This window comes from Lacerta agilis, chromosome 7, assembly GCF_009819535.1.
Source record: "Lacerta agilis isolate rLacAgi1 chromosome 7, rLacAgi1.pri, whole genome shotgun sequence".
In the NCBI taxonomy this organism is placed as follows: domain Eukaryota; kingdom Metazoa; phylum Chordata; class Lepidosauria; order Squamata; family Lacertidae; genus Lacerta; species Lacerta agilis.
The window spans coordinates 72,205,127-72,229,161 of NC_046318.1; the positions used below are offsets into that span (position 1 = coordinate 72,205,127).

Here is a 24,035-nt window from a genome sequence, read left to right on the forward strand (position 1 = left end):
CCTGCCATAGAAGTTTTACTGTCGCTGTGTCTATAAAAAATATGCCTGTGCAATTGGAATCAGCAGCGGTCGGTCTGTGTGGTGCCACCTTTATGAATGACAGTCTGGGAAGCAACAGGACCTGGCTCCCCACCTCTGACCACCTCAGAAATCTGCTAGTAAAAGACCCACTGTTGAGATATCAATGTACAGTAATGACGCAGGAGTAAAATGTGTTGCAAAACATTTGATGAGCTCCCTGGAACATTATATGATTACAGTGGTACCTCGTGTTACATACTTAATCCGTTCCGGAGGTCCGTTTGTAACCGGAAACCGCTCGTAACATGAGGTGCGCTTTCACTAATGGCGCTTCCTGCTGCTGCCAGCCCGCCGGAGTGCGACTTCTGCTCGCATCCCGGGGCAAAGTTCGGAACAAGGGGCATCTACTTCCGGGTTAGTGGAGCGCATAACCCGAAGCATGCGTAAGGGGGATGGCACATAACACGAGGTACCACTGTACAGTGGTACCTCAGGTTACAGACACTTCAGCTTCCTGCTTTATTCTCTTTGTAAATAACTTATAAAACTTAAGACACATATCATGACTGCTTTCAAGGCTGCAACTTAACCCACCCAAAGCCTTACAAATACCTGTGTGTAACGTATTCCACGCAGAAGCAGACTACTATATTTTATAGGCTAGACCATTGTGTTAATGAAACTATTCAGAAAGCATTTTCCTAGAAGACCAAAAACAGACATGCATTGATTTCTCACAAAATAACAAAATCTACTCTCAAAGTAATCCAAAAACTGAAGGGAAAAATCGACATGGCGTATCAGTCTTCATCTTTGCTTCAAAGGCATTTTAAAAACATTTCTCTAGCCGCTTAGAGGCTAATGCATTCTATAAAAGCTAATCCATCACATGCGGTTATAAAAGCACTGTGCAAGGACTTTTAGACACTTACGGATTCCAGAGCCTCGGGAAAGCGCCGATTTCCTCTTGCGTATATTCGTCAAACCTCTTGGGCACTTTGCGTGGCTGCGGAAGCACTTCTACAAGATTCTTGCGTATTTCTTCGGGGATAACCTGAGGAAGAGCGAAACACAAACAGCCATCAGTCATCAATTACATCACTTCCTTTCTGAAGCATGAGTGGGCAACCCAGGTGGTGCTGGGCTCCAGTTCCCATTAGCCGCAGCCAGCATCCGTGATGGTCAGGGATGATGAAAGAAATAACCCAACAACACCTGAAAGCCCACAGGTTGCCCACTCCTGCTGTAAAGGAACTGGTGCAGTTGTGGTGTATATTGGGTGTTTTAGGTCCATCACAGGACCCTGCTTTGATTTAGATACATCCGAAACCCCTGGGAGACTGAGCCCTACATTTCTTAGGCAGCCTATTTCCTCCATATACCTCCTGGTGCCTTTTGTTCATCAAGCAAAGACCTCCTTTGCAGTGCAAGCCTACCCCCAGCTGGCAACTGGGATGATGACCAGGGCACACGGTCATTTCTCCACCAGCCTTTATGGGCCGAGAGGAGCGCTAATTCTGTGTCCATGGCAGCTGCCTACTGGCTCCATCTGGTACGCAGGCTGAGACCCTACCTGCCCGCAGACTGTCTTGCCAGAGTGGTGCATGTTCTGGTTATCTCTCGCTTGGACTACTGCAATGCGCTCTATGTGGGGCTACCTCTGAAGGTGACCTGGAAACTACAACTAATCCAGAATACGGAAGCTAGACTGGTGACTGGGAGCGGCCGCTGAGACCACATAACACCGGTCCTGAAAGACCTACATTGGCTCCTAGTATGTATTCGAGCACAATTCAAAGTGTTGGTGCTGACCTTTAAAGCCCTAAATGGCCTCGGCCCAGTATACCTGAAGGAGCGTCTCCATCCCCCATCGTCCAACCCAGACACTGAGGTCCAGTGCCGAGAGCCTTCTGGCAGTTCCCTCACTACGAGAAGTGAGGTTACAGGGAACCAGGCAGAGGGCCTTCTTGGTAGCGGCACCTGCCCTGTGGAACGGTCTCCTACCAGATGTCAAAGAAACAAACAACCACCTGACATCTAAAGGCAGCCCTGTCTAGGGAAGTTTTTAATGACTGATGTTTTAATGTATTTTTAATCTATTGTTGGAAGCCGCCCAGAGTGACTGGGGAAATCCAGCCAGATGGGCGGGGTACAAATAATAAATATTATTATTATTATTAGATAGTAAAATTCATGTTAAATTGCTGTTTTAGGGGTTGTTTTTAAAAGTCTGGAACAGATTAATCCATTTTGCATTACTTTCTGTGGGAAAGCATGCCTTGGTTTTGTCATGCTTTGGTTTTGTAACGGTCTTCTGGAACAGATTAAGTTTGAGAACCAAGGTACCGCTGTACATGGATTGAAAATGTAGGTTAGAATTTGTGTGGGTACAGTCAAGATTGGTACACAAGAAACAACACCGGCAACTAACTTACATCATCTGCAAAGATATGCAGCCTTTGCATCATAGTTCTTCTGAGAAGGTTTTTGGGGAGCATGCCATATGTAGCCAGTTTTACAATCTGCAAAAGAAAATACAGTACATAATATTGGCAGCCTTAAGGTCTCAGAAATCTTCAGCCAGCTAATACAGAATTAAATAAGAGAATTTTATTTTATCTTTTATTTTAAATAAAAAATATAAAGTTTTCAACACCCCCCTCTCTTAACTGGCCTGACTTGAACCCCTAGCTATACCTCCAAAATGTTTTCTCAAGGCTCTATCTGCAGCTACCTTTGCTGTTGTTGGTTTTGTTTTGTTTTTTTAAAAAAACCACAACACTTTTGTTTGCTGTTTTGGGCACTTTAAAAAAGTCATAGACAGCAATGCTTGTGTGCCAATGCTTCCTTCTTTATAATGTGGCTGGGAGTGTCAGGCTGCCTTCAAAGAGGACCTGCAAAGGCAACAGGAAGCACCAGTGCTTTGTGCTTCCTGTTGTATCATCTTCCCCAGCCCACCTCATCATTGCTTGCAATGAATCTCTTGCATCTCCCCTACCAGGGAATGAAGGGAATGTTTACTATCGGAAATGACAAGAGCCTTCATTATGGGATTCCCCCCATTGCTCTTGCCAGGCAGCTATGACACTCACATAGTTGCATTAAAAATCCCTGCTAAACTATTATTTCTCTCATGTTATTAAACATGCCTGGATTAAATGTGTGCCAAAATCTGTTGGGTTTGTTTTTTAAAAAAACAGAAAACCTGCAGTATCTTTAAAAAAAGAAACTCCCATATAATTAAAAACAAAGTGGTGACGGACATTCTGTTTTTGCGCCTACAATTCAAGTCCCAGGAGCAATGTTGCTTCTAGCTTTTGCATCCCCGTTTCTGACATTGGCCTTAACTGCTGTATTATTTTAACATCCGTTGGGGAGCCGCCCAGAGTGGCTGGGGAAGCTCAGTCAGATGGGCGGGGTACAAATAATAAATATTATAATTATAATTGAAAGCACTTTCAATTCTTCTCTCTCGCTTCCAGTCCTGTTGGCACAACACACTAAGGATTGGACAGTTAATGGCTATTTCTGACTATCCCCATTTGTCCGTTATAAGTAAATGCTGATTATACTGTAAATATTTAGAGGTGAAAGACAGATACATTTATCCAAATAATTCTTTCCAAATGTACAAGTGTATTTGGTTTCAGTTTTAAAAACAGAGCCTGCTCGCCATGTAGCTACACACTCATAAATTCCCTTCCAAAATATATTATGTTGTGCCCCCCTGATCTGAATAATATTTTTAAAGTATCACATGTGAGCAATCTATCTATCTATCTATCACCTTGCTTCTTTTTAAAAATGTAATATCGTTTTAGAATAATTTCAAGTTTTGTTCTTCGTTTCTAGAAAGACAACTTTGCCCACCTGAAGAACGACAGAAAGACTGCAATTCTAACCATGTCTATTCTGAAGTAGCTCCCATTGAATTCAATTGTGCTTATTCCCTCTTAGTGAGGTTAAGACTGCAGCCTTAGAAAGCAACACAAATCACACAAAATACAGCAATGTCTAGTTCATCTCATCTTGTATCCTATTATCATTATATGGAGTTGAACATATATAATTCAGTTACAGGTGGGTAGCCGTGTTGGTCTGCCATAGTCAAAACAAAATCAAAAATTCTTTCCAGTAGCACTACTGGAAAGAATTTTTGATTTTGTTTATATATAATTCAGGTTATTTTGGGGAAGGGTGGGGTGTCAAATGAATTAATAATAATAATTTAAAAAAATAGGACGCAAAACAAATTTAACTAGATATTAAAGAAGGGCAGCGACAGGTGAGGAATTCAGGGCACATATCCCAGTTTTAAGGTAAAGTACTGTGTAGCTTCGCCTTTAACTGTAGGCATTGAAGCCTATGAAAATTATTTGCTTAGTGATTTGTTCAAGATGAACAGGCCCATTAATAGCAAAGGTGAATAAGATCTATGGGCCAATTTTCGTCTATACAAAAGAACAACAGCTGAGTACTAACAACAACAACATGCCGGCCATCTGACCAGTGTAGATATACAGGTATAAACAATGGGCCAAATGGCTCCTTAAACCAAGGTTATAGGCTCTAAATGGAATGTCTAGTTGTCATTTTGGAGCAAGACAACTCTAAAGTCGTATTTTTCAAATGATTCTCCTTTAAACATCTGGCTACTTCAGATCACAACCTTGAGCTAGGTTGAGAACTTCTGAGAACTTAAAGAAAAGGAGTGTGGTGGAGTTTCCTTCTTTGGAGGTCTTTAAGTGGAGGCTTGACAGCCATCTGTCAGGAATGCTTTGATGGTGTTTCCTGCTTGGCAGGGGGTTGGACTGGATGGCCCTTGTGGTCTCTTCCAACTCTATGATTCTATGAAAAGTCATTTGATCCAGGGACAGTCCACATAGATTTTGCCCTATTCCGACCTCTTTTTCTGTGCTCAGGCTGCACAGAAAAAAGCATTTTGGTTCCAGAAATTCATTCCAGTTGTGCAGATAAAATATAACTGATAGAATTCTACGGGATGGGGTATTTATTAGTCCAAATCCAAGGATCTCCAGGCATGCACCTGCAGATGGTGGAGATGTCAGGCCCATTCTGGCACCCAGGCATCTTCACTTGGTCTCAAAGCCAGGTGCAAAATGCGCCTGGTGCCTGCCTAACTTCGAACACTGCATCTGACTGGGTTGCGCCAGCTCTGGGAGACATCCAGCAAATTATAAAACCACAGTAAAACATCACACCTTAAAAACTTTACCCTAAAGATCTGAGTATGCCGATATGCTCCTTTGCATAAAAACTGGAAAGCTATACAGACTTTACCCAAAGGGAAACTGTGAGCAAACCTCAAAACAGAGGACTTCTAATTCTAGAACTGTGGCTCTACCGTGCCAACCTGTCAGAGGGTGTACTTTAAAAAAAAATGCAATTAGCAATTTAAGATCAGCTTACATGATCAAGACATGTGTCTGCAGCTTAGGTTGATGAGTGCGAAAGAAAGTGATGAAAAAATAACCAGCAAGCAATCGGAATTGTGAAAATCAGAACAGACATTAGTCATTGCAAAATGCTGATTATAAGTGTAATTTAATCCCCTGTGTAAGCTATTTAATATAGGAACTAATCTAAAGTAACTTCCTCTGCAGTTAATAGTCACTACATAATTCTGGAATACAGTCAACAAAAGTAATTGAAAGGCAAATCTGGGAGTGGGGGAAGAGTGAGCAGACAACTAAATGACAGTTACACATGTCCCTCTGGAGGGATAGGGAGAAAGAGGGGTCCTTTGCTTCAATATTTATTTTTTTTGCAGTGCATAACAATGTTAAACTTTAATTCCCAATAATCAGATATGCAGAAAAGCTCATGACTAGTGAAAGTTCTATTAAACCTGTCAGATCTCTTGAGCAACACAATCCTCTTCCTTTTTACTTAAAAAAATACCATTTCCAGTAGAGCTTACTGACCCCCATTCAAGTGTGCGTATGACAACAACCATAAGAAACCTATATTAATTGCTGGTTTTCCCACTATGAACATGGTTTAGTTCCCCAGCTTTTAGGACCCCAGAATTGAGGTCCTTGAGATCCTTCAGCCCCTGTGTGCATAACACACCGAAAAATATTTTGCCCACTTTGTTTTAAAACGTCTACTTTTTAAAAACATAAACCTGCCTTCAGATTTGGAGTTAAGAACTCTTGGAGCGCGTTACAATAAGAACTGCTGTGTCGCTTTGCATCTGGAATTTCTTTCTCGTCAGGGCCGTTTCAACAGTTTTACGTCTAGGATTTGTTTACAGCAGAAACTACTATATTTTTCAGGTGCTTTTTTTGTGTGCGTGTGCATTAAATCCTGAATAAAAGCCACAAAAGATGCCGTGAACGTTAGCTTTCAATAGACAGTTTACAAAGCCGATAAGAGTGATGCAATCTGGAAGGAACATAAAAGCCACAAGTCAAAAGGCAGAAACTTTCACTTCCAAGCTTCAAGTGGTCACGTGCTCCTCTTTCAAATACAAGAGAGAGAGCTCTATACATTTCCACATATGCCAGCAGAGTGGTTTTACACAATTGCACCTCATATTACAGTTGTCTTAAAAAAAAACCCAAAAAAACACCACCTTGGCTAAATTAAGGGAGATTCAAGGTATTTTTCTTTCGTTCAAAGCAGGCTCCTGAGGCGCTACTTTGGATGACAGGTGTCAGGGAACTGTCCCGGCACAGCGCAAGGTGGCGGAAGGGCTCTCGGGATGCTACAGAGAGCACCGGCCCCATTTGACCAGTAGCACCTCCTCTGCCAGTGGAGGAAGCAGCGAGGCTTCCAGTGGAGAGGGACAAGGCACTCAGGGGATGGAGTGTCGAGGCTCGGAGGATGCGTGAGAGACCCAGAGGAAGGAGGCGCGCAATTTCTGTCGCCCCAAAAACGTAGAGGGATGAAAAGAAAGGAAGGAAGGAAGGCGGGGTTTCCACATACCGAAACTCTTTTGTTGGGGTCAGAACTGGAAGGGGCCATTCCCGGATTCTGACGGCGTTTGATACAGACATGAACTTGTTAGCTCTGCACTGTACATAGTATGCACAATAAAGGAAAGGTCGGAGCTTTGCCTGGTTACTCATGAGCAACTAACTGAGGACCTTACAACGGGGAAAGAGATTCAATCCTCTCCCTGTACTGCAACCATCCCCAATACTACTCAAATTGCATCCCTGTATTCTGCCTTCATGTCCCCCCCCTACAGTTTATAGCTGCTCAGGGGACATGGGTTCATTCCAGTCTCCTGATCCAAGCTGTAAAGGTAAAGGGAACCCTGACCATTAGGTCCAGCCGTGGACGACTCTGGGGTTGCGGCGCTCATCTTGCTTTATTGGCCGAGGGAGCCGGCGTACAGCTTCCGGGTCATGTGGCCAGCATGACTAAGCCGCTTCTGGCGAACCAGAGCAGCGCACGGAAACGCCGTTTACCTTCCTGCTGGAGCAGTACCTATTTATCTACTTATACTTCGTGCTTTTGAACCGCTAGTTTGGCAGGAGCAGGGACCGAGCAACGGGAGCTCACCCTGTCGCGGGGATTCGAACCGCCAACCTTCTGATCGGCAAGCCCTAGGCTCTGTGGTTTAAACCACAGTGCCACCCTCAAATACGCTAGGAGATTCAATCACAATTTTCTCACCTAACATGCAGTTGGGCCCTCTTGGTGACATGGTTTGGACTGGAGGGTTGTATTTATTTTAGAAATGTATACCCCTCGCTCATCACCAGTGTGTTCCCAGGTTGGCTTGCAAGCACAATGAAAATTATAATGCAACTAATAAATATACTCCCATCAATAAAACACAGAAAAACCACTACCAGAGATTTATGAACTCGCACTTACTTATAGGGGGAAGAGAATGTGATAAGAGAGACCTTTCAGTTGCTTATATCATCAGGACTCACTGTCAGTCCCAATAACAAATCACCGTGGGAAATAGAGATTTTAAACGAAGTGCAGATCTGCGGACTCTCACATCTCTTCCTGGAGTCTATGACATTCAGTCAAGCTAATGTTGTGATCTCTCAAAGACTGAGGGACATTGCTAGACAAGAGGACATTGCCCTTGTGAAACCTGGGATGTTTTTTTGGGATCAGATATTCCAGATTTCACCAGCCCCTTATCTGGCAGAAATCCACTATGTGGAATACCGCAGACTCCTCACAGCCGCTAGGTTAAATGTTCTGGAATTGGCGGTTTTGTGGGGAAGATATAGGGGAGTTCCATAGGGCCAGAGATCTTGTCCCTGTGCCTTGGGAGCGGTTGAGTCAACTGAACATATCCTTTTGACCTGCCCATTTTATACAGATCTTAGACAAAAACTTACAGCTCCACTCCTATGCCAACTTAGCCTAGTAGACAGAGAAAGACAGGTTTTGTTTTTGTTGAACAATTTCACTGGTACCACAACCTTTTTGGTGGCCATTTTTTTTTTTTTTGGCCCTTAAACGCTGTAAGGTTAAAATCGACAGTATTGAGATGGGTCTAAATGTATAATCTATTTCTCATTGTATGTTTTAGTGTTAAGCTCCTTGAGATGTTTAGACGTTTTAATTTTTGTATGGATAATGATGGTGTTCTGACTGACGGTCGAATAAATTCTATTGATTGATTGATTGAAGTCACAAATGAATTTAACTCACAAATGAGATGTGGGCTTATCCATCCCTTTCTCAACCCATGCATAGTCACCTTCTGCATAGTTTGTCACTGACCCAGGTTTGGAAGACTAGTCCTAAGCATAATTTCTGAATTCAGACATCATGGTAGACAGTAAACCACACACAAAGGGGGTGAGGGGAAGAACCCTTTTTCAGTTCTCCAACTTATGGTGTGGAGCATTGTCAGGACAAAGCGGACACTAGCTGAGCCAACCAACTCTTGATTTCATTTGGTTCACATTCTTCAAAAACAAAAGTAGTTCTGTGGTTCTTCAGTTTTGCATTTCTATTTACACGTGTCTTGACCTGTACATAGGAATTAGCAGCTGAGGAGCATTATGGGGTGAGGAAGTCCAATTCCTTGAAATCAGGGACTATTTGATGGGGAACCCCCTTGACAGTACGTCCAGTCCTTGGGCTGCTAGTTGCTTATCCCTCTTCTAAAATATAATATAAAAAGTCAACCGGGGGGGGGGGGGAGCAAAATGCTAACATTAAGCAGTTCCTGAAAAGTTTGGACAAGCTCTCTAGTAAGGAACTAATAAAAATGCCAAACAGACAGCTGTGAAGAATATATATGTATGTATATATATATATATATACATATATGTGTGTGTGTGTGTGTGTGTATAAATACACCCATATAATAGTTGGAAAGGCAGAGATTTGGAAGAAGTAACTAAACTTTCCAAGAAAATCTGGCCGACTCATTATTATTTGAGAATACATTGGTATAATGAAGAAAATTCAAGAAGAAAAATCTGGTTCAAAAATTGAATAATGCTGTTTGATTCCAGCACACAAAAAAACCACTGGAAAAGTGATCTGTTAAAGGAGATAGTGTATGGTATCAGCAAAAAAAAAAGGTGAGAAGAAAACCCAGTTATTGATGGAAGTCTTTGGATAAAGTCGAAAATTCTTTCGATTTTGTTTTGACTATGGCAGACCAACACGGCTACCCACCTGTATTTGGATAAAGTGCCTTTCTTCTTTTAAATACGCTGGTGAGAGCTGGTTTGCTAAGTGACTAATGGAACCATTAGAACCAAAAAGCTGCCTGCACCAGCCCTAAATACCGTATTTTTCCATGTACCTTTTTCTGATTTTTTTTGTGATAAATTGAGGGTCGTCTTATACACGGGTTAATATGCTAAGTAAGCGAGGGCTGGTGCTCCGGCGGTAGCAGGGAAATGTCCGGAGAGGAGGCTGCTTACCCGCTCTTCGTAGCTTAGGAAGAGTATTTGGTGAGTGCCAGTATGCATTACGGCACCAGTTCCGTCAGCCAGAGCAGAGGGTTGTCGAAAAGCTGCTCAGCAGCTCAGCCAAATTACAAAAGAAGCTTAACAACTGTTGAGGGCTCCCAAAAAATAGGGGTCGTCTTATACATGGGGTCATGTTATACATGAAAAAATACAGTAAAATGAAGTGCAAGGAATGAAAAGGAAGGTGCCTTATACCAAACTGGACCCCCTAGTCCAGGCATGTCCAACAGGTAGATCATGATCTACCGGTAGATCACTGGACGTCTGCGGTAGATCACTGGTAGATCATTGGGTCCCCCGAAAGAAGCTGAACAACTGTGGCCCCCTAAAAAAAAGCTCAACGTTTTACCTCCTCCCTGAAAAAACTCAACAACTTTGACCTGAACCCTAAATAAGGGGGTAGATCACTGCCAGTTTTTAACTCTGTGAGTAGATCGCAGTCTCTTCAGAGTTGGCCACCCCTGCCATAGTCTATCTAGTTCAGTATCTTCATTGATCGAAACCTTTGAGAATCACTGCCAGTCTTTTCCAGCCCTACCTAGAAATGCCAGAGATGGAACTGCAGTCTTTACGTGTGCAAAGTGTAGACTTCAACTATGCTACTGCCCTTCTGAGTCATTGGTTTTGTAGTTAAAAGGTTAGTCTCAGACTGGGAAAACTCACCTTCCCAGGAGAACTATAGGGAAAGAATAACAAAATGGGTGCACATTTAGGCAGAGATGTTGTCTTACATAAACAGAAGAGATTCATCTTAGAGAAGAGAAATTAAAAGGGGAAAAAATTATATAGCAAGGAGTATAATATAGGAACCATGCACAGTTTTTCTGAAATACATAGAATTACAAGGAAGGGGGGGGGAGGAAACATTATAGAGGATTAGGCTACTTTTCCACTTGTAAAAACTATACTGTTTTAAGCTAAACGGACTTGCATGCCAAATTTGATAGACCTTAGTTCCAACTGCCTTATTTCTGGATTTCTTCTACAAAACAATTTGACTTCTAAAGTAGAGTTGTGCAGCCATGGAATTGCAATTATCGCATGGCGGAATGGAAGTTCGCATTTTCCCCCTACAATACCTTTCCAAATACATGAAGATAAGCAATTTCTATGGGAGAACAACTGAAATAAGTGCACATTCATTCCCAAATGAATGGTGCTCTTTCCGAGACAAGACAAACTTCTTAAATAACACAGCTGATTACAGCTCTAATCCTTACATAATTTATTCCAAATTTTACTTTGAAAAATGATGTCCCATTCTGCCCTTTTAGGCAAATTCAGCATGCAGTGTGCCCCACCACCTAATGTCCTTTTCTCCAAAGCCCCTTTCACATCCATCTCCCTGCTTCATTTTCTTTTACCAGTCTTCCAGCTTGTCTTGCTCTTCCTTCCTATTTGCCCTGAGCAACCTTTCTCCAAAATGCTCTGCCTAATCAATATACCTAGCTCTGAATATTGGGATAGAGGAAGACAAAACCAGAGTCCATTCAATATTAAAAGCAGACCTTTTAATGATTTTTTGGAACAACATTTCTCTCCACTTGTTCCTCTGTTAGTCTAGGCACGTTTCTGCTGAAAAACTGGGATAGACTATTACAGCGAGGGGGGAAAGTATTTGATCCCCTGCTAAATTTGCCCGTTTGCCCTCTGATGAAGAAATGACCAGTCCATAATTTTAATGGTAGGTTTATTGTAGCTGTGAGAGACAGAATGAGAACAGGAAAACCTCCAAAAACCCAGAAGACAAAAGTCAGAGATCGATGTGCATTATAATGAGTGAACTAAGTATTTGATCCCTTTGCAAAAGATGGCTTAGTACTTGGTGGCAAAACCCTTGTTGGCAATTACAGAGGTCAAACTTTTCTTGTAGGTGGCCAGCAGGTTTGCACACATCTCAGGAGGTATTTTGTCTCACTCCTCTTTGCAGATCCTCTTGAGCCACTCCTTTGTTGCCTTTGTTGTGTGTTTTGGGTCATTGTCATGCTTGAATTTTCAATGCCCTGGCTGAGGGAAGGAGGTGCTCACCCAAGATTTGATGATACATGGTCCCATCCATCGTCCCTTTGATGCGGTGAAGGTGTCCTGTCCCCTTAGCAGAAAAACACCCCCAAAGCATAGTATGTCCCCCCCCCCCATGTTTGATGGTGATAATGGTGTTCTTGGGGTCGTAGGCAGCATTCCTCCTCCTCCAAACATGGCGAGTTGAGTTGATGTCAAAGAGCTCGATTTTGGTCTCATCTGACCACAACACTTTCACCCAGTTCTCCTCTGGGTCATTCAGATGTGCATTGGCGAACTGCAGATGGGCCTGCACATGTGCTGTCTTGAGCAAGGGGACCTTGCGGGCTCTGCAAGATCTCAGTCCTTCACAGTGTAGTGCGTTACCAACTGTTTTCATGGTGACTATGGTCCCAGCTGCCTTGAGATCATTGACAAGTTCACACAGTGTAGTTCTGGACTGCTTCCTCACCATTCTCCTGATCATTGCAACTCCACGAGATGAGATCTTGCATGGAGCCCCAGACCGAGGGAGGTTGAAAGTTATTTTGTGTTTCTCCCATTTGCGAATTATTGCACCAGCTGTTGTCACCTTCTCACCAAGCTGCTTGGCAATAGCCTTGTAGCCCAGTCCAGCCTTGTGCAGGTCTACAATCTGGTCCATGACATCATTGGACAGCTCTTTGGTCTTGGTCATGGTGGCTAATTTGGAATCTGCTGGATTGATTGCTTCTGTTGACAGTACAGGTACTGTAATGAGCTGGGATTACAGGTAAGACCTCTCCCTTACAGAAGGTGCTTCTAATCTCAGCTCGTTACATACAGTGAAGATACCAGGTAGCCTGACATCTGGCTGATTGATAGCGGATAAAATACTTATTTCACTCATTATAATGCACATCAATCTCTGACTTTTGTCTTCTGGGTTTCTGGGGTTTTTCCTGTTGTTATTCTGTCTCTCACAGCTACAATAAAACTACCATTAAAATTATGGACCGCCGGCCGGTCATTTCTTCGTCAGAGGGCAAACGGGCAAATTTAGCAGGGGATCAAATACTCCCCCCCCCACTGTACATTGGTCTTTGTTGCCTGGGTCCTGACATGATATAAGGTGGGTTTCAACAACTGCACTCCCAGCACATAATCCAGCAGCACAATTTTTCTGTGTCTGAGGCATGTTAAGTTATGCTGCCCTCAAGTGTTCACTGGCCAACATGTGCAACTCAAAACTGAAAACCTATTTGTCATGAAAGACTGATTTAGTCAAAGAATCTATCGTTCATCTGTAAGCACCAAGTTGTTTTCTGAAAACCTTTATTTTAAACTGCATCATTGCTGCTGCTGCTGCTACGAGACTTAACTACCAGTTAGCTCATCTAGGAGATGAAAAACTCTGATCCTAAACCTCCACTGCCTTGCAGAATATCCATGGGAGGGTGGGGGGAAAAGGCTCAGGAGTAAACCGTACACAAATCTGGAGTGGAGTCCCTAAGGACTTCTCCTTTCGGCAACTCCTGCAGCCAAACATATTGCTCTGTGTTCTTTTGGATCACACCAGCAAGGCCAAGACATCTGGGCAGCCCAGAATCTCCCCAGAGGTGCACTCCATTATATCTCAAGACAGATGGATGCCAATAACCACTAGCAGCACACTTAACACTACTACCACGAGTGGTGTAATCACACAGACTCAATACACCAAGTACCCCAAAGAACATGGGCAGAGCATGGCCCCTAACAAGTGTGATAAATATCAAGGATTTTAAAAAAGCTGGATTTAAGGATTTGTTTATTTATTTATTAAAATGACTCCGGATTTTCTCTTTAAAATAATTCGGCTAAAACCTCAGAATCTGAATAACTGGAGGAGGGAAGGCAGTTTGACAAGAGATATAGAAGCTGTTCAACCACAGGTAACAGCACAGCGGGAGGCATGGAAATGAGCTTTGGCGGTACAGAAACACTGATAATGGCCACATGGGAGAGAAGAGAAAATAAAAAAGTTCGGTGTAGAGACTGAGAGCTGTAAAATGAGGACCAGAAAACCAACGTTGGTGGAATGCATGGAATGGAGCCATAGCTGGGGGCTTCGGAAGATTGGGGCGGGCCGTTGCTTCAGAAACTAAATAAACACATGGCATTTTGAATTGCACTGCATTGTGGGAACTTGTTGTATAGTGCCTGCACTTCCCATCCCCGCAAAAAAAAGAGCTGATCAGTAGCACGGTTACCCACCAACTATTATGTCCAGTAGAGACACAACAGTTTTATCATTCTAATCTCGTGCAGCAAGCCCCTTCAACTGCAAAGATGTGACAGTCTGAATGAATGAATTTGTTATTTCAGTCACAGGCCAGTTCCAACTCACATACAAAATCAGGGAAGTCATGAAACACAATAGGGATACATTTAAATTAGCAGTTCGGTATAACAGGGATGGTACAGATATAGCAGCAGTTAAAATATATAAATTAGATCTTACTCACTAAAATATAACCTCAAGTTGTCATTTAAAACCTTAATCATGACGGTATCACAGCTTGTTCCCTAAGTTTTATGGCAATCGCATAGAATTTGGCCACCTTAACATGATCTCTGGATCTCTCTCCTCTACCAGAGATTTTAAACATTGGAGTTCAGACCCATTTGAAGATTTTTGAATAGCAGGGGTGATAAGTGCCGAGTGTATGTCCCCGTAGAAACGACATCGTAACGAGGCATGAGAGAGTTTCTACCTCCATCAAGCCACAGGGACAGACTCATTCCGTGTATGGTTTACCCTCAAATCTGCCCTGCAATAAGACAGATGGCAGCACATTGAATCTAGTGTGGGTGAACGACCGTCTGTATTTGTAATTGTGACAAATATATTGCTGGGGTAAACTCTCTCCCATTCTTTTATTGTTGGGTGTTTATTCATCTCGCTCACATGGCATTGTGATGTGACAGTCTCTTAATGATCGCATGGGACTCTTAATGATCTCAATGCTAGGATTGGCCATTGCTTCATGTGGGAGGCAAATGATACGGAGGAGCCAAAAATGACTTCGAGGGTTCGTACCCCTGAGATGAGAGCACCTGCCACTGTGACACACGTGAGAGCTGGCACTCTGCCTGCAATATGATCCACTTGAAATGAAGGCAGAACGTCGCAGAGGGAAGTCATTTAGAGGGGCAGGACAAGAGAAAGCGTGCTCACTTACTGCAGTTGGGTCCCTTAGATGAAGCTGAGCTGCCGTCACCTGTCTGAAGCCACCAGGGTATCTATATTACAAATTGACAGAATCAAGAAAATTCAGAAGCATATCTGAATAAGAGAACGATAGCAAAGATTGCCATCTTGCAAATAAAAACATGCCTATCAGCAACTGCAAAGCTCGCTCGCTAGTGAACTGCATTGTTCATGGTTTTATAAGTATTTTATTGACGTTGATTCATATCATCTTGTCGTTTCATTGATATTTTCGGAAGCAACCATATTCACGTGACTGATTTGTGTTAACTTTTTTCCATATTGAATTTTAAATGGCTGTATTCTGTCCTTGGACTTGCTGGGTGAATGGCAGATAAGAATAATATTAATAATTTGTATGTTATAATAATAATAATAATAATAATAATAATAATAATAATAATAATATTTATTATTTGTGCCCCGCCCATCTGGCTGGATTTCCCTAGCCACTCTGGGCGGCTTCCAACAAAAATCAGATACAAAAATATCACACATTAAAAACTTCCCTGAAAAGGGCTGCCTTCATGTATTTTCTGAATGTCAGGTAGTTGTTTATCTCCTTGACCTCTGATGGGAGGGCGTTCCACAGGGCGGGCGCCACTACCGAGAAGGCCCTCTGCCTGGTTCCCTGTAGCTTAGCTTCTCGCAGTGAGGGAACCACCAGAAGGCCCTATGTTATGTTATGTTATGAGAGCTCCAAGTTTGGAGCTGGAAAGGATGGCGGGGCTTTCTGGACTGGCCCTGTGTGCCTCAGCAATGCAGCAGCCAAACATCCCCTTGCCTGCTTCCCCGCTTTGGAGCTGGAGAGGCAATTGTCTCCATCCACTTCTGCAACTCCAAGGTTAGAAGGAAGGCTCAGACTTGTTATGGTTGCTAAAGGACGGCAACACATTTGCTGTAGTGAGCAAAAATGTAGAGCACCCTGTCACAGGGCTATTTGCTAAAAAAAAAAAAAAACCCACACCCTTTACTATGGGAGTTGCACAAGCATTTCCAATAAACATTAGCATATCTTATGCTAAAAATACAAAGCTTCCCTTTACCGACTTTCTAACAGTAACAACATTCAAAGCCATTTACAGTATATCCGTATTTTACCAGCAGTACTGATTTGTTCCATGTTTTTAATCCTTAAGATGTCGAAAGCTTACCCAGTATGTGATGAATACACCTTCTGCTCCCATTTGTTACCGGAAAAAGCAATGTGCCTTGTGTTTATTATGACAACATGATCTCCAAGGTCACCTAAAAAGAAAAGAAAAGGGTTCTCAGTTAACAGGATCATCAGCAACAAAACTACTCCAGGTGTATAGCACAATTTCCTTCAGACATACCATAAACTGTAACCAAGGACAAGACACTAAGTCAAACCATGGCTTAGTTCACAGCAGTGCAGCAGCAGCAGGACCTGAGGAGGAGTACAGTAGCGATGACCTCCTCTTTGGGAGCCTGCATACTTGTGTGCTCATGCTAACCATGATTTGGCTTAGCATTATGTGCGAACTGAACCCATATCAAAGAACTATCTATGATCCAGTGCAATGTTGAGGTACATGCATCAAAAGCATTAGTTTTCATGGCATCCATTATAGTGGTACCTCGATCTAAGAACAGTCCTGTTAACGAACGATTTGGGCAACGCACGCCGCAAAACTGGAAGTAGGTGTTCCGGCTAGCAAACTTTACCTCGGTCTAAGAACGGAATCTGAACGGTGGAAGGGCACCGGCAATGGGAGGCCTCATTAGAGAAAGAGCGCCTCGGTTTAAGAACGCTTTCGGCTTATGAACGGACCTCCGGAACGAATTAAGTTTGTAAACGGAGGCGCCACTGTACTGGCAAAGCTCCTTTTAAGTCATGCCCTCATTAGCTACAGAGGGGTGTGCAATGTGCAGTCAGCAAGCTACTCAATTTGTGAAGTGTGCATTTGGTTTGGTTTCAGTAGCAGCAGCAGCACTTTTAAGGAGAAGAGAACCTGAGAGTAATTCTGCATTTGCTCTGCATCTATTCTCAGATCTACTGCATACAAAATATATTCTGCTCATAAGCAACTGGTTACCCTACATCAAAATGTGTGTATTTCACAGATAAGTGGCTGGGATCCTTGCAAAGCATGCTGAATTAGATGGGCCTTCATAAGATGCAGGAAAGTACTTAAGAAAGAAGGCATACCCGAGATCATTCAACACAGATTAATTATGCCTTAATAGTAAGGAGATGCCATGCAATGTTCTCATTTTGAAAATTTACATGTAGACACTTCTAACTGAGAGGACTCCAGTTCAACAACAACAAAAGGGTAATGCAAAACTCAATTCATTCCACTCCAGCTTTAAGCTGGGGTTTGTCAATGTGGTGCCCATAGGATCACTCTCTGGCCATAGAGACCCTCTCTGATGCCCTCAGAATCCACTCTTTGTCCTCCCTCTGAAATTAGGCTTGAAAGAATTCTACTGTACCCAACAGAACAGGTTACAGTGTTTGTGGTGCCCACAATTCCTCCAGCCTGAAAATGTGTTCACTGGCCCAAAAAGATTGTTGACCCCTGCTTTAAACAATAAAAACAAATCAGTGCTGATATAGCAAACATCTGAACTCACTTAGTGCATGGTATACAGGCTTATGCTTCCCCTGAAGTCTGATGGCAGTGATGGCTGCAATTTTTCCTGGCGGTTGCATCTTCGCATCTATAAGATACCAGGCTCGAGCAAATGTGGCCCATTGCTTTAAAGGAATAATGGACAGTGGTTAACATATAGAACTATTATTATTCCTAGTAAACAAAAATATTTGTGCTCATCTCAGTGAGCCATCCCCGGCACATATTACTTGACCCATACGACATTAAGAACTGTGGTTTGTCGATTAGGACTGGTTGCATTAAATAAATGCAACACCAACCTGCCTAAAGACACATTTTTGCTGCCCTGGGACACAGAAGATGGTCAGCAATCAGAGATTCCACATGAAGTTGGAAAGCAACAGTGGCATCCATGCCATAATTTCTCCAGGTTTGGTTTTTTTATATACCTCAATCCTATGCAGTATAGGTGCACCAACATAACTGAGAATAACAGGCTTAAGTCTGTAGACTGCACACACTTACTTGGGAGTAAATCCGCTTATAGTCAGTGGGAATCAGTTCAAAGTAAGTGTGCATCAGGCTGAAGCCATATTTTAAAAGGCTATTCAGAAGTTGGCATTCAGAACAAATTCAGATGCAAAGAACATTATAATAAAAATGAAGTTCTGTAGCATGTAAATCATAATTAGAGTTCCTAACATAACCCTCAATTAATGGGTTAAGGGGGGGGGCTGGTGTCACACACCACTTGTCACATGCAAATGTGCATTACGGACTCAGAGGCAATTTCCCTTTAAAGCTGTGGCTCTCCAGATTTTCGCTGATCCCATAGCATTCAACAGCCCAGCCAGCATAGCCAATGGTCATGTTAGTTGTAGTCCAGCAAAAAAAATCTGGAGGGTCAAAGCACCCAGCCTACTGGAAGTCTGCAAGCAGGGCCCAAGTGCAACTTGTGACTCCCAGTATACTGCCTCCGACAGCGGAGGGCAGCACATAACCATCTTTGCTGAAATAGGCAAGGACCAGGCAAGAGAAGACTCAAGTCCCTTGTCCTTTCCCGGTCACTTTTCTGGGGAGTCTACGCAAGGAGGTGCCCCTGAAAGCCTACTCTTCCGGAAAGAGAAGGAAAACAATAAGCATTGCATTTTTAGACCCAGAAGGAAATGGAGAGACACTGTTATATGGCACCCTGACCTCAATGCTGGAGGCAGAACATGGTTTTACCTAAAGAGCTTGGGCTTGCGGTTTATACGACCCGAGCAATCTCATGGTTCACACATCCCCACTGAATATATATGAGTTTATTTGGTAACGTTCATGGATTATTTGCTATATCTGGTACCAAACACAAACCTTGCGTTCCACTATGGGATATATTTTACATCACCTGTTCTGCTCTAAGCCATTTATTCATTTTCATTCATTCATTCATTTATTAATTTTTATTAACGTTGTGATCTCAGGAGGAAGGGTGGTATACAAATTCAGTTAACAGCAATCACGATAATAATAATAACAACAATCACCACCATGTGGCTTTATCCTTAAATACAACATCAACACAGTTTACCAAGGGTTACAGATCCCTTTACGCCCCCCACCCCCAGCTGCCCGATTTAAAACATTTGCAGCGCGCCGAGTCCCTCCAGGCCTTTTGCAACACATTAAGGCAACCCCCACCCCCCACCCCCGCTTAAAGAATGCAGATTCACTCCGGATCAAGGCGCGCAGCCACGGAATCCAGCAGCCCTGCGCGGGATCTGACGGGGGGGCGGTGTGCCTTTCCGAGGGCTCGAAGGCCGTACCTGCGCGGCCTGGTGAAGCTGGCCATGGCGGCTCCCGGAGGCTGAGGCCTCGCCGTCCAAGGGGCCTCTCTTGCCGGCCGCGAGCGGAAGGAGGGCGGCCTGCGGCGGCCGAGGCCTGTAGCTCCTCCTCGGGAAGCGGAAGCTGCGCCGGGGACGAGGCGGGAGCGCCGCCGAGGGAGAGGCGGGAGGCTGGAGGCGGGAAGCGGGCACCCGGCGACGGGACCCTCATGGACCGCCACCTCCTCTTCGTGAGCTGGCGAGGCCGGCGAGGGGAGGCCGGACCCGAAGGCCGCCCAGGTGCGCGCTTCCTTCCCGTGTGAACCTCGTTGGCTTATGCCAGGTTTCGTTCACGTGTACGCATGTGAATGTCGCGACTTTCTTGCAGGTTTCATTCACGCGTACGCGTGTGAACGCCGTGTGTTTAATCACAGGTTTAATTCACGTGAATGTCGTGTGTTTATTGTAGGTTTAGTTCACGTGTACGCGTGTGAATGTCGTGTGGTTCTTGCCGTTTTAATTTATGTGTGCATGTGTGAACGCCATGTGTTTAATCACAGGTTTAATTCATGTGAATTCATGTGAATGTTGTGTTTTGTAGGTTTGATACGTGTGTGAATGTCGTGTGTTTCTTGCCAGTTTCATTCACATGTGGATGTCGTATGTTTATTGCAAGTTTCGTTCACGTGTATACATGTGAATGTCGTGTGTTTATTGCAGGTTTCATTCACGTGTACATACTTATTGCTTATTGTTGCCCTCCCATGTTGGCGTGTGAACCTCATTTGCTTATTGCAGTATCATTCATGTGCATGTGTGTGAACTTATGTTTTTTGCAGGTTTATTTCACGTGTACTGTGTGAACCTATTTCTTGCTGGTTCAATTCAGGTGTACAGTGTGAATCTCATTTGCTTATTGCCGGTTTAATTCATGTGTATGTGTGTGAACCTTATTGGTTAATTGCAAGTTTCACTCATGTGTATGTGTGGGAATTTAATATGTTTATTGCAGATTTAATAAACGTGTACGCATGTGAACCTCGTTTGCTTATTGTTGCTCTCCCATGTTGGTATATGAACCTTGTTTGCTTATTGCAGTATCATTCACATTTATGTGTGAACCTCATGTGTTTATTGCTGGTTTAATTCATTTGTATGCATGTGGACCTTCTTGGTTTATTGCAAATTTCATTCATGTGTATGTGTTTGAATATCATGTTTATTGCAGATTTCATTTATGTGTACACATGTGAACCTCATTTGCTTATTGTCATCCTTATTGTCATAGCTAAATACTAGAGGTGTTTTGGCATGCATGCTACTGTAAATTTAAGGAATGCTTAATAAGGATGGAATGTGGATTCTTGTGTTCCTATGATGCTTCTTGCACATAAACTAAAATTTGTATTTTGCAGGTTTGACTGCTGAAAGTATTTATAACTTATTAGAAACAAACTGCAGTACCTCACTAAACACAAAAGTTGAAGATTTCCCAGGTAAGTGAAATAGCAAATATTAGCATATGCCATGTTTTCAGACATTGGGGACTCACAAGGGATGGATAGGTCCAACCTGTGTTGCTTGTGAACCTCTCAGAAGCATCTGACTTGCCACTGTTGAAAACAGAGAAATCTCTATAAATTTTAAATGTTTTCAGGTCTGTGCTTGAGATGCCAGTTATGGTAATTTATAAAGTCACAGCACTCATTTATTGAGGGCCTCACAGGTTTAGTTAACTGTATATGACCACTAGAAAACAAGGAAAAACAGCAGAAACTCGCAAACCTTTTTCATGCAAGAGCTGGGGTGATGGGGATAAAAGAGAGGATAGTTAATAATGCAACAAAAAGACAATTGTTTACAGTAATATTTTGCATTTTGTTATTTTGTGTATATTTTTGACAAGAGCCGTGTGTATGGAATTTGTTGCATCTTGCAGTTCTTGAGTCAGCCTTTGCAGTCCATTAAATATATCTGAAGAAGGAAATAGGGTTTGGATACTAGCTACTAATATTCTTTCTTTCTTTCTTTTCCTTCCTTTTTTTTTTTAGCATGTTCACTTGTTGGGACTCCAGGTGTGAAGGCATGGTATTTTGCAATTCAGTCAATAAGTGGGTTTTCTCAGGTGAGTTAGTACAAGTTGCATCATTATCTACAACGTTAATGTAACTTGGCCGACCCTTACGGAATTTCCTTTGATTGGATAGTTTTGCAGTTGGTGACTGGGAGGACATCAATTTTGACCTGGAGACGGAGGAAAGCAAAATCTCTATTCAAAGAAATATCGAAGCGTGCCTTGGTGATTTTCAAAGTTTTGAGGACGACAGTAATAGCCGGGAATCCTTATCCCTGATTGAGTAAGCTGATTCAATATTTGATAATACAGTGGTACCTCTGGATGAGAACGGGATCTGTTCCAGAGCCCCATTTGCATCATGAGCAGAATGCATCATGAAGCGTCACGTCTGCACATGTGTGCGACGCGATTCGGCGCTTCTGCACCCAAATAGTACGGTTTAAGAACCAGAAAACCTAGGCTGTAAACCAGAAAACCATGGGAATCATTGACTTTAGTAGGGTTGCACATAATTCACCTGGAGAGTCTGCAGTGGAGCGCAGTATCCTAGGGAGGAGGCAGCTATTGCCACTGTACAAAAATGGAGCTGGGATACATACCAGGGAAGAACAAGGGCAAGATAGCTTGTCTTAGGACGCTGTTAGCTGAGCGAAAACGGTGAAACGGCCATGCTGAGGTCAGAAGGCTTGTGTGTGTTTTATAACTTTATCTTCAGCCAAATGAGTCCCTCAAGATAATTCGCAGGAAGCATAAGCAGTGAGACAATACAGACACACCATTTTTACAATGGAACTGTGATACGGAAGCATTTATAAAGAGGGCATTCCGTTTGAGAACTTGGCTGGCTTCTTTGGTTGTCAGAACACGTGAAATGCGTTCATGGGCTGTGAAAGTGGCTGTAATGAAAAGCGTGATAATGTTAGGCTGTTATGAGGCTGCATAAAACAGCAGTTATGAATAGGTCTTGGCCTTGTAAGCCTAGCAATTTCTTGGAGAGGTTTTGACTAGTTGAATGTTAAAACATTATTTCAGATACAAATTGTGCATGGTAAGTGAGTTTTAAAAGAAAGCTATAAATGCCAACACAAGGGGGAGCCAGTGTGTTGATCACTGAAATATGTCAAACAGAAGTTGCTTCATCTCTTTAGCCTCAAATTCTAAACATACATACTTATGAATAATCCCAACTGAACTCAGTTGGGTTTGTTCTGAATAAACGTACCGGTACATAGGATTGTGTTATAAGAAGAAAACAGTGTTCTTGTTAGAGGGACATTTTTAGAGTTTGACTTGGCATAAAAGAATAATTTTTTTAAAACATAAAATTTAAATCATGGGTAGGCAAATTAAGGCTCGGGGGCCGCATCCGGCCCAATCGCCTTCTAAATCCAGCCCACAGACGGCCCAGGAATCAGCGTGTTTTTACATGAGTAGAATGTGTCCTTTTATTTAAAATGCATCTCTGGGTTATTTGTGGGGCATAGAAATTCTTTCATTTCCCCCCTTCAAGGGACAGTTTGCTGAAAAAGTTTGCTGACCCCTGATTTAAATCATCCTTGCATGGATGTTTTCATAGGATCTTTATGGGCTCCCTAACCCACCTCCCTATGGTTTGTTTTAATAGTAGCCCTCTTGGTAAGAGAGGCCAAAGGCATTGGTAAAGGTACCCCTGACGGTTAGGTCCAGTCGCAGACGACTCTGGGGTTGCTGCGCTCATCTTGCTTTATTGGCCGAGGGAGCCGGCGTACAGCTTCCGGGTCATGTGGCCAGCATGACAAAGCCGCTTCTGGCGAACCAGAGCAGCGCACGGAAACACAGTTTACCTTCCTGCCAGAGTGGTACCTATTTATCTACTTGCACTTTGACGTGCTTTCAAACTGCTAGGTTGGCAAGAGCAGGGACCAAGCAACAGGAGCTCACCCTGTCCCGGGGGTTCGAACCGCGGACCTTCTGAACGGCAAGCCCTAGGCTCTCTGTGGTTTAACCCACAGCACCACCCGCGTCCCATAAAGGCATTGGTAGCAGACATCAAATAAGAAGTGAGCCTACTCGTCTGTTTCACAGACTGAAAACATGTTGATACTTTGCAATTCTAATATGTTGATTGCATAATGCTTAGAAGATTTCAAAGCATTTTATTCTTGAAAGATGATAGCTTATTTATTTTCATTGTGTTTCAGTCTCTATGAAGAGTGTGCAGAGAGTATACATCTGTTAGCAGATAAGCTTCCTGCTCCTGGTAATCTTTTTAAAATAATCAAATCTTTTCCCCTGAAATATCTTTTTTAAAAATGCATTTGGGGTATAACAGATCTATTCTAATTTTTTTGTTTGTTTTTTTGTATGGCGATCCTTATTCAAGTAAGCATGCATGTTGTCTCTCTC

At 42.9% G+C, this 24,035-nt stretch overlaps 2 protein-coding genes across 2 annotated transcripts in view; one reads left to right on the forward strand and one right to left on the reverse strand.

The window, feature by feature from the left end:
* Positions 1 to 934: 934 nt before the first annotated feature.
* Positions 935 to 19,801, reverse strand: MRPL13 (mitochondrial ribosomal protein L13; the record flags this gene model as incomplete). The annotated part of the gene is made up of 6 exons (XM_033156105.1): positions 935 to 1,075; positions 2,457 to 2,543; positions 15,158 to 15,218; positions 16,341 to 16,434; positions 17,788 to 17,911; positions 19,577 to 19,801. Coding segments are annotated over 6 exons (717 nt in total), but the record flags the coding sequence as incomplete, so codon positions are not given.
* Positions 19,755 to 24,035, forward strand: part of MTBP (MDM2 binding protein) — a 28,109-nt gene continuing 23,828 nt past the window's right edge. The window contains exons 1-5 of the mRNA XM_033155796.1: positions 19,755 to 19,873; positions 20,989 to 21,069; positions 21,625 to 21,706; positions 21,781 to 21,930; positions 23,831 to 23,889. Of these exons, the coding sequence (XP_033011687.1) occupies positions 19,804 to 19,873; positions 20,989 to 21,069; positions 21,625 to 21,706; positions 21,781 to 21,930; positions 23,831 to 23,889 (442 nt within the window). The 5' untranslated portion in view covers positions 19,755 to 19,803. The remainder of the gene's footprint in view (positions 19,874 to 20,988; positions 21,070 to 21,624; positions 21,707 to 21,780; positions 21,931 to 23,830; positions 23,890 to 24,035) is intronic.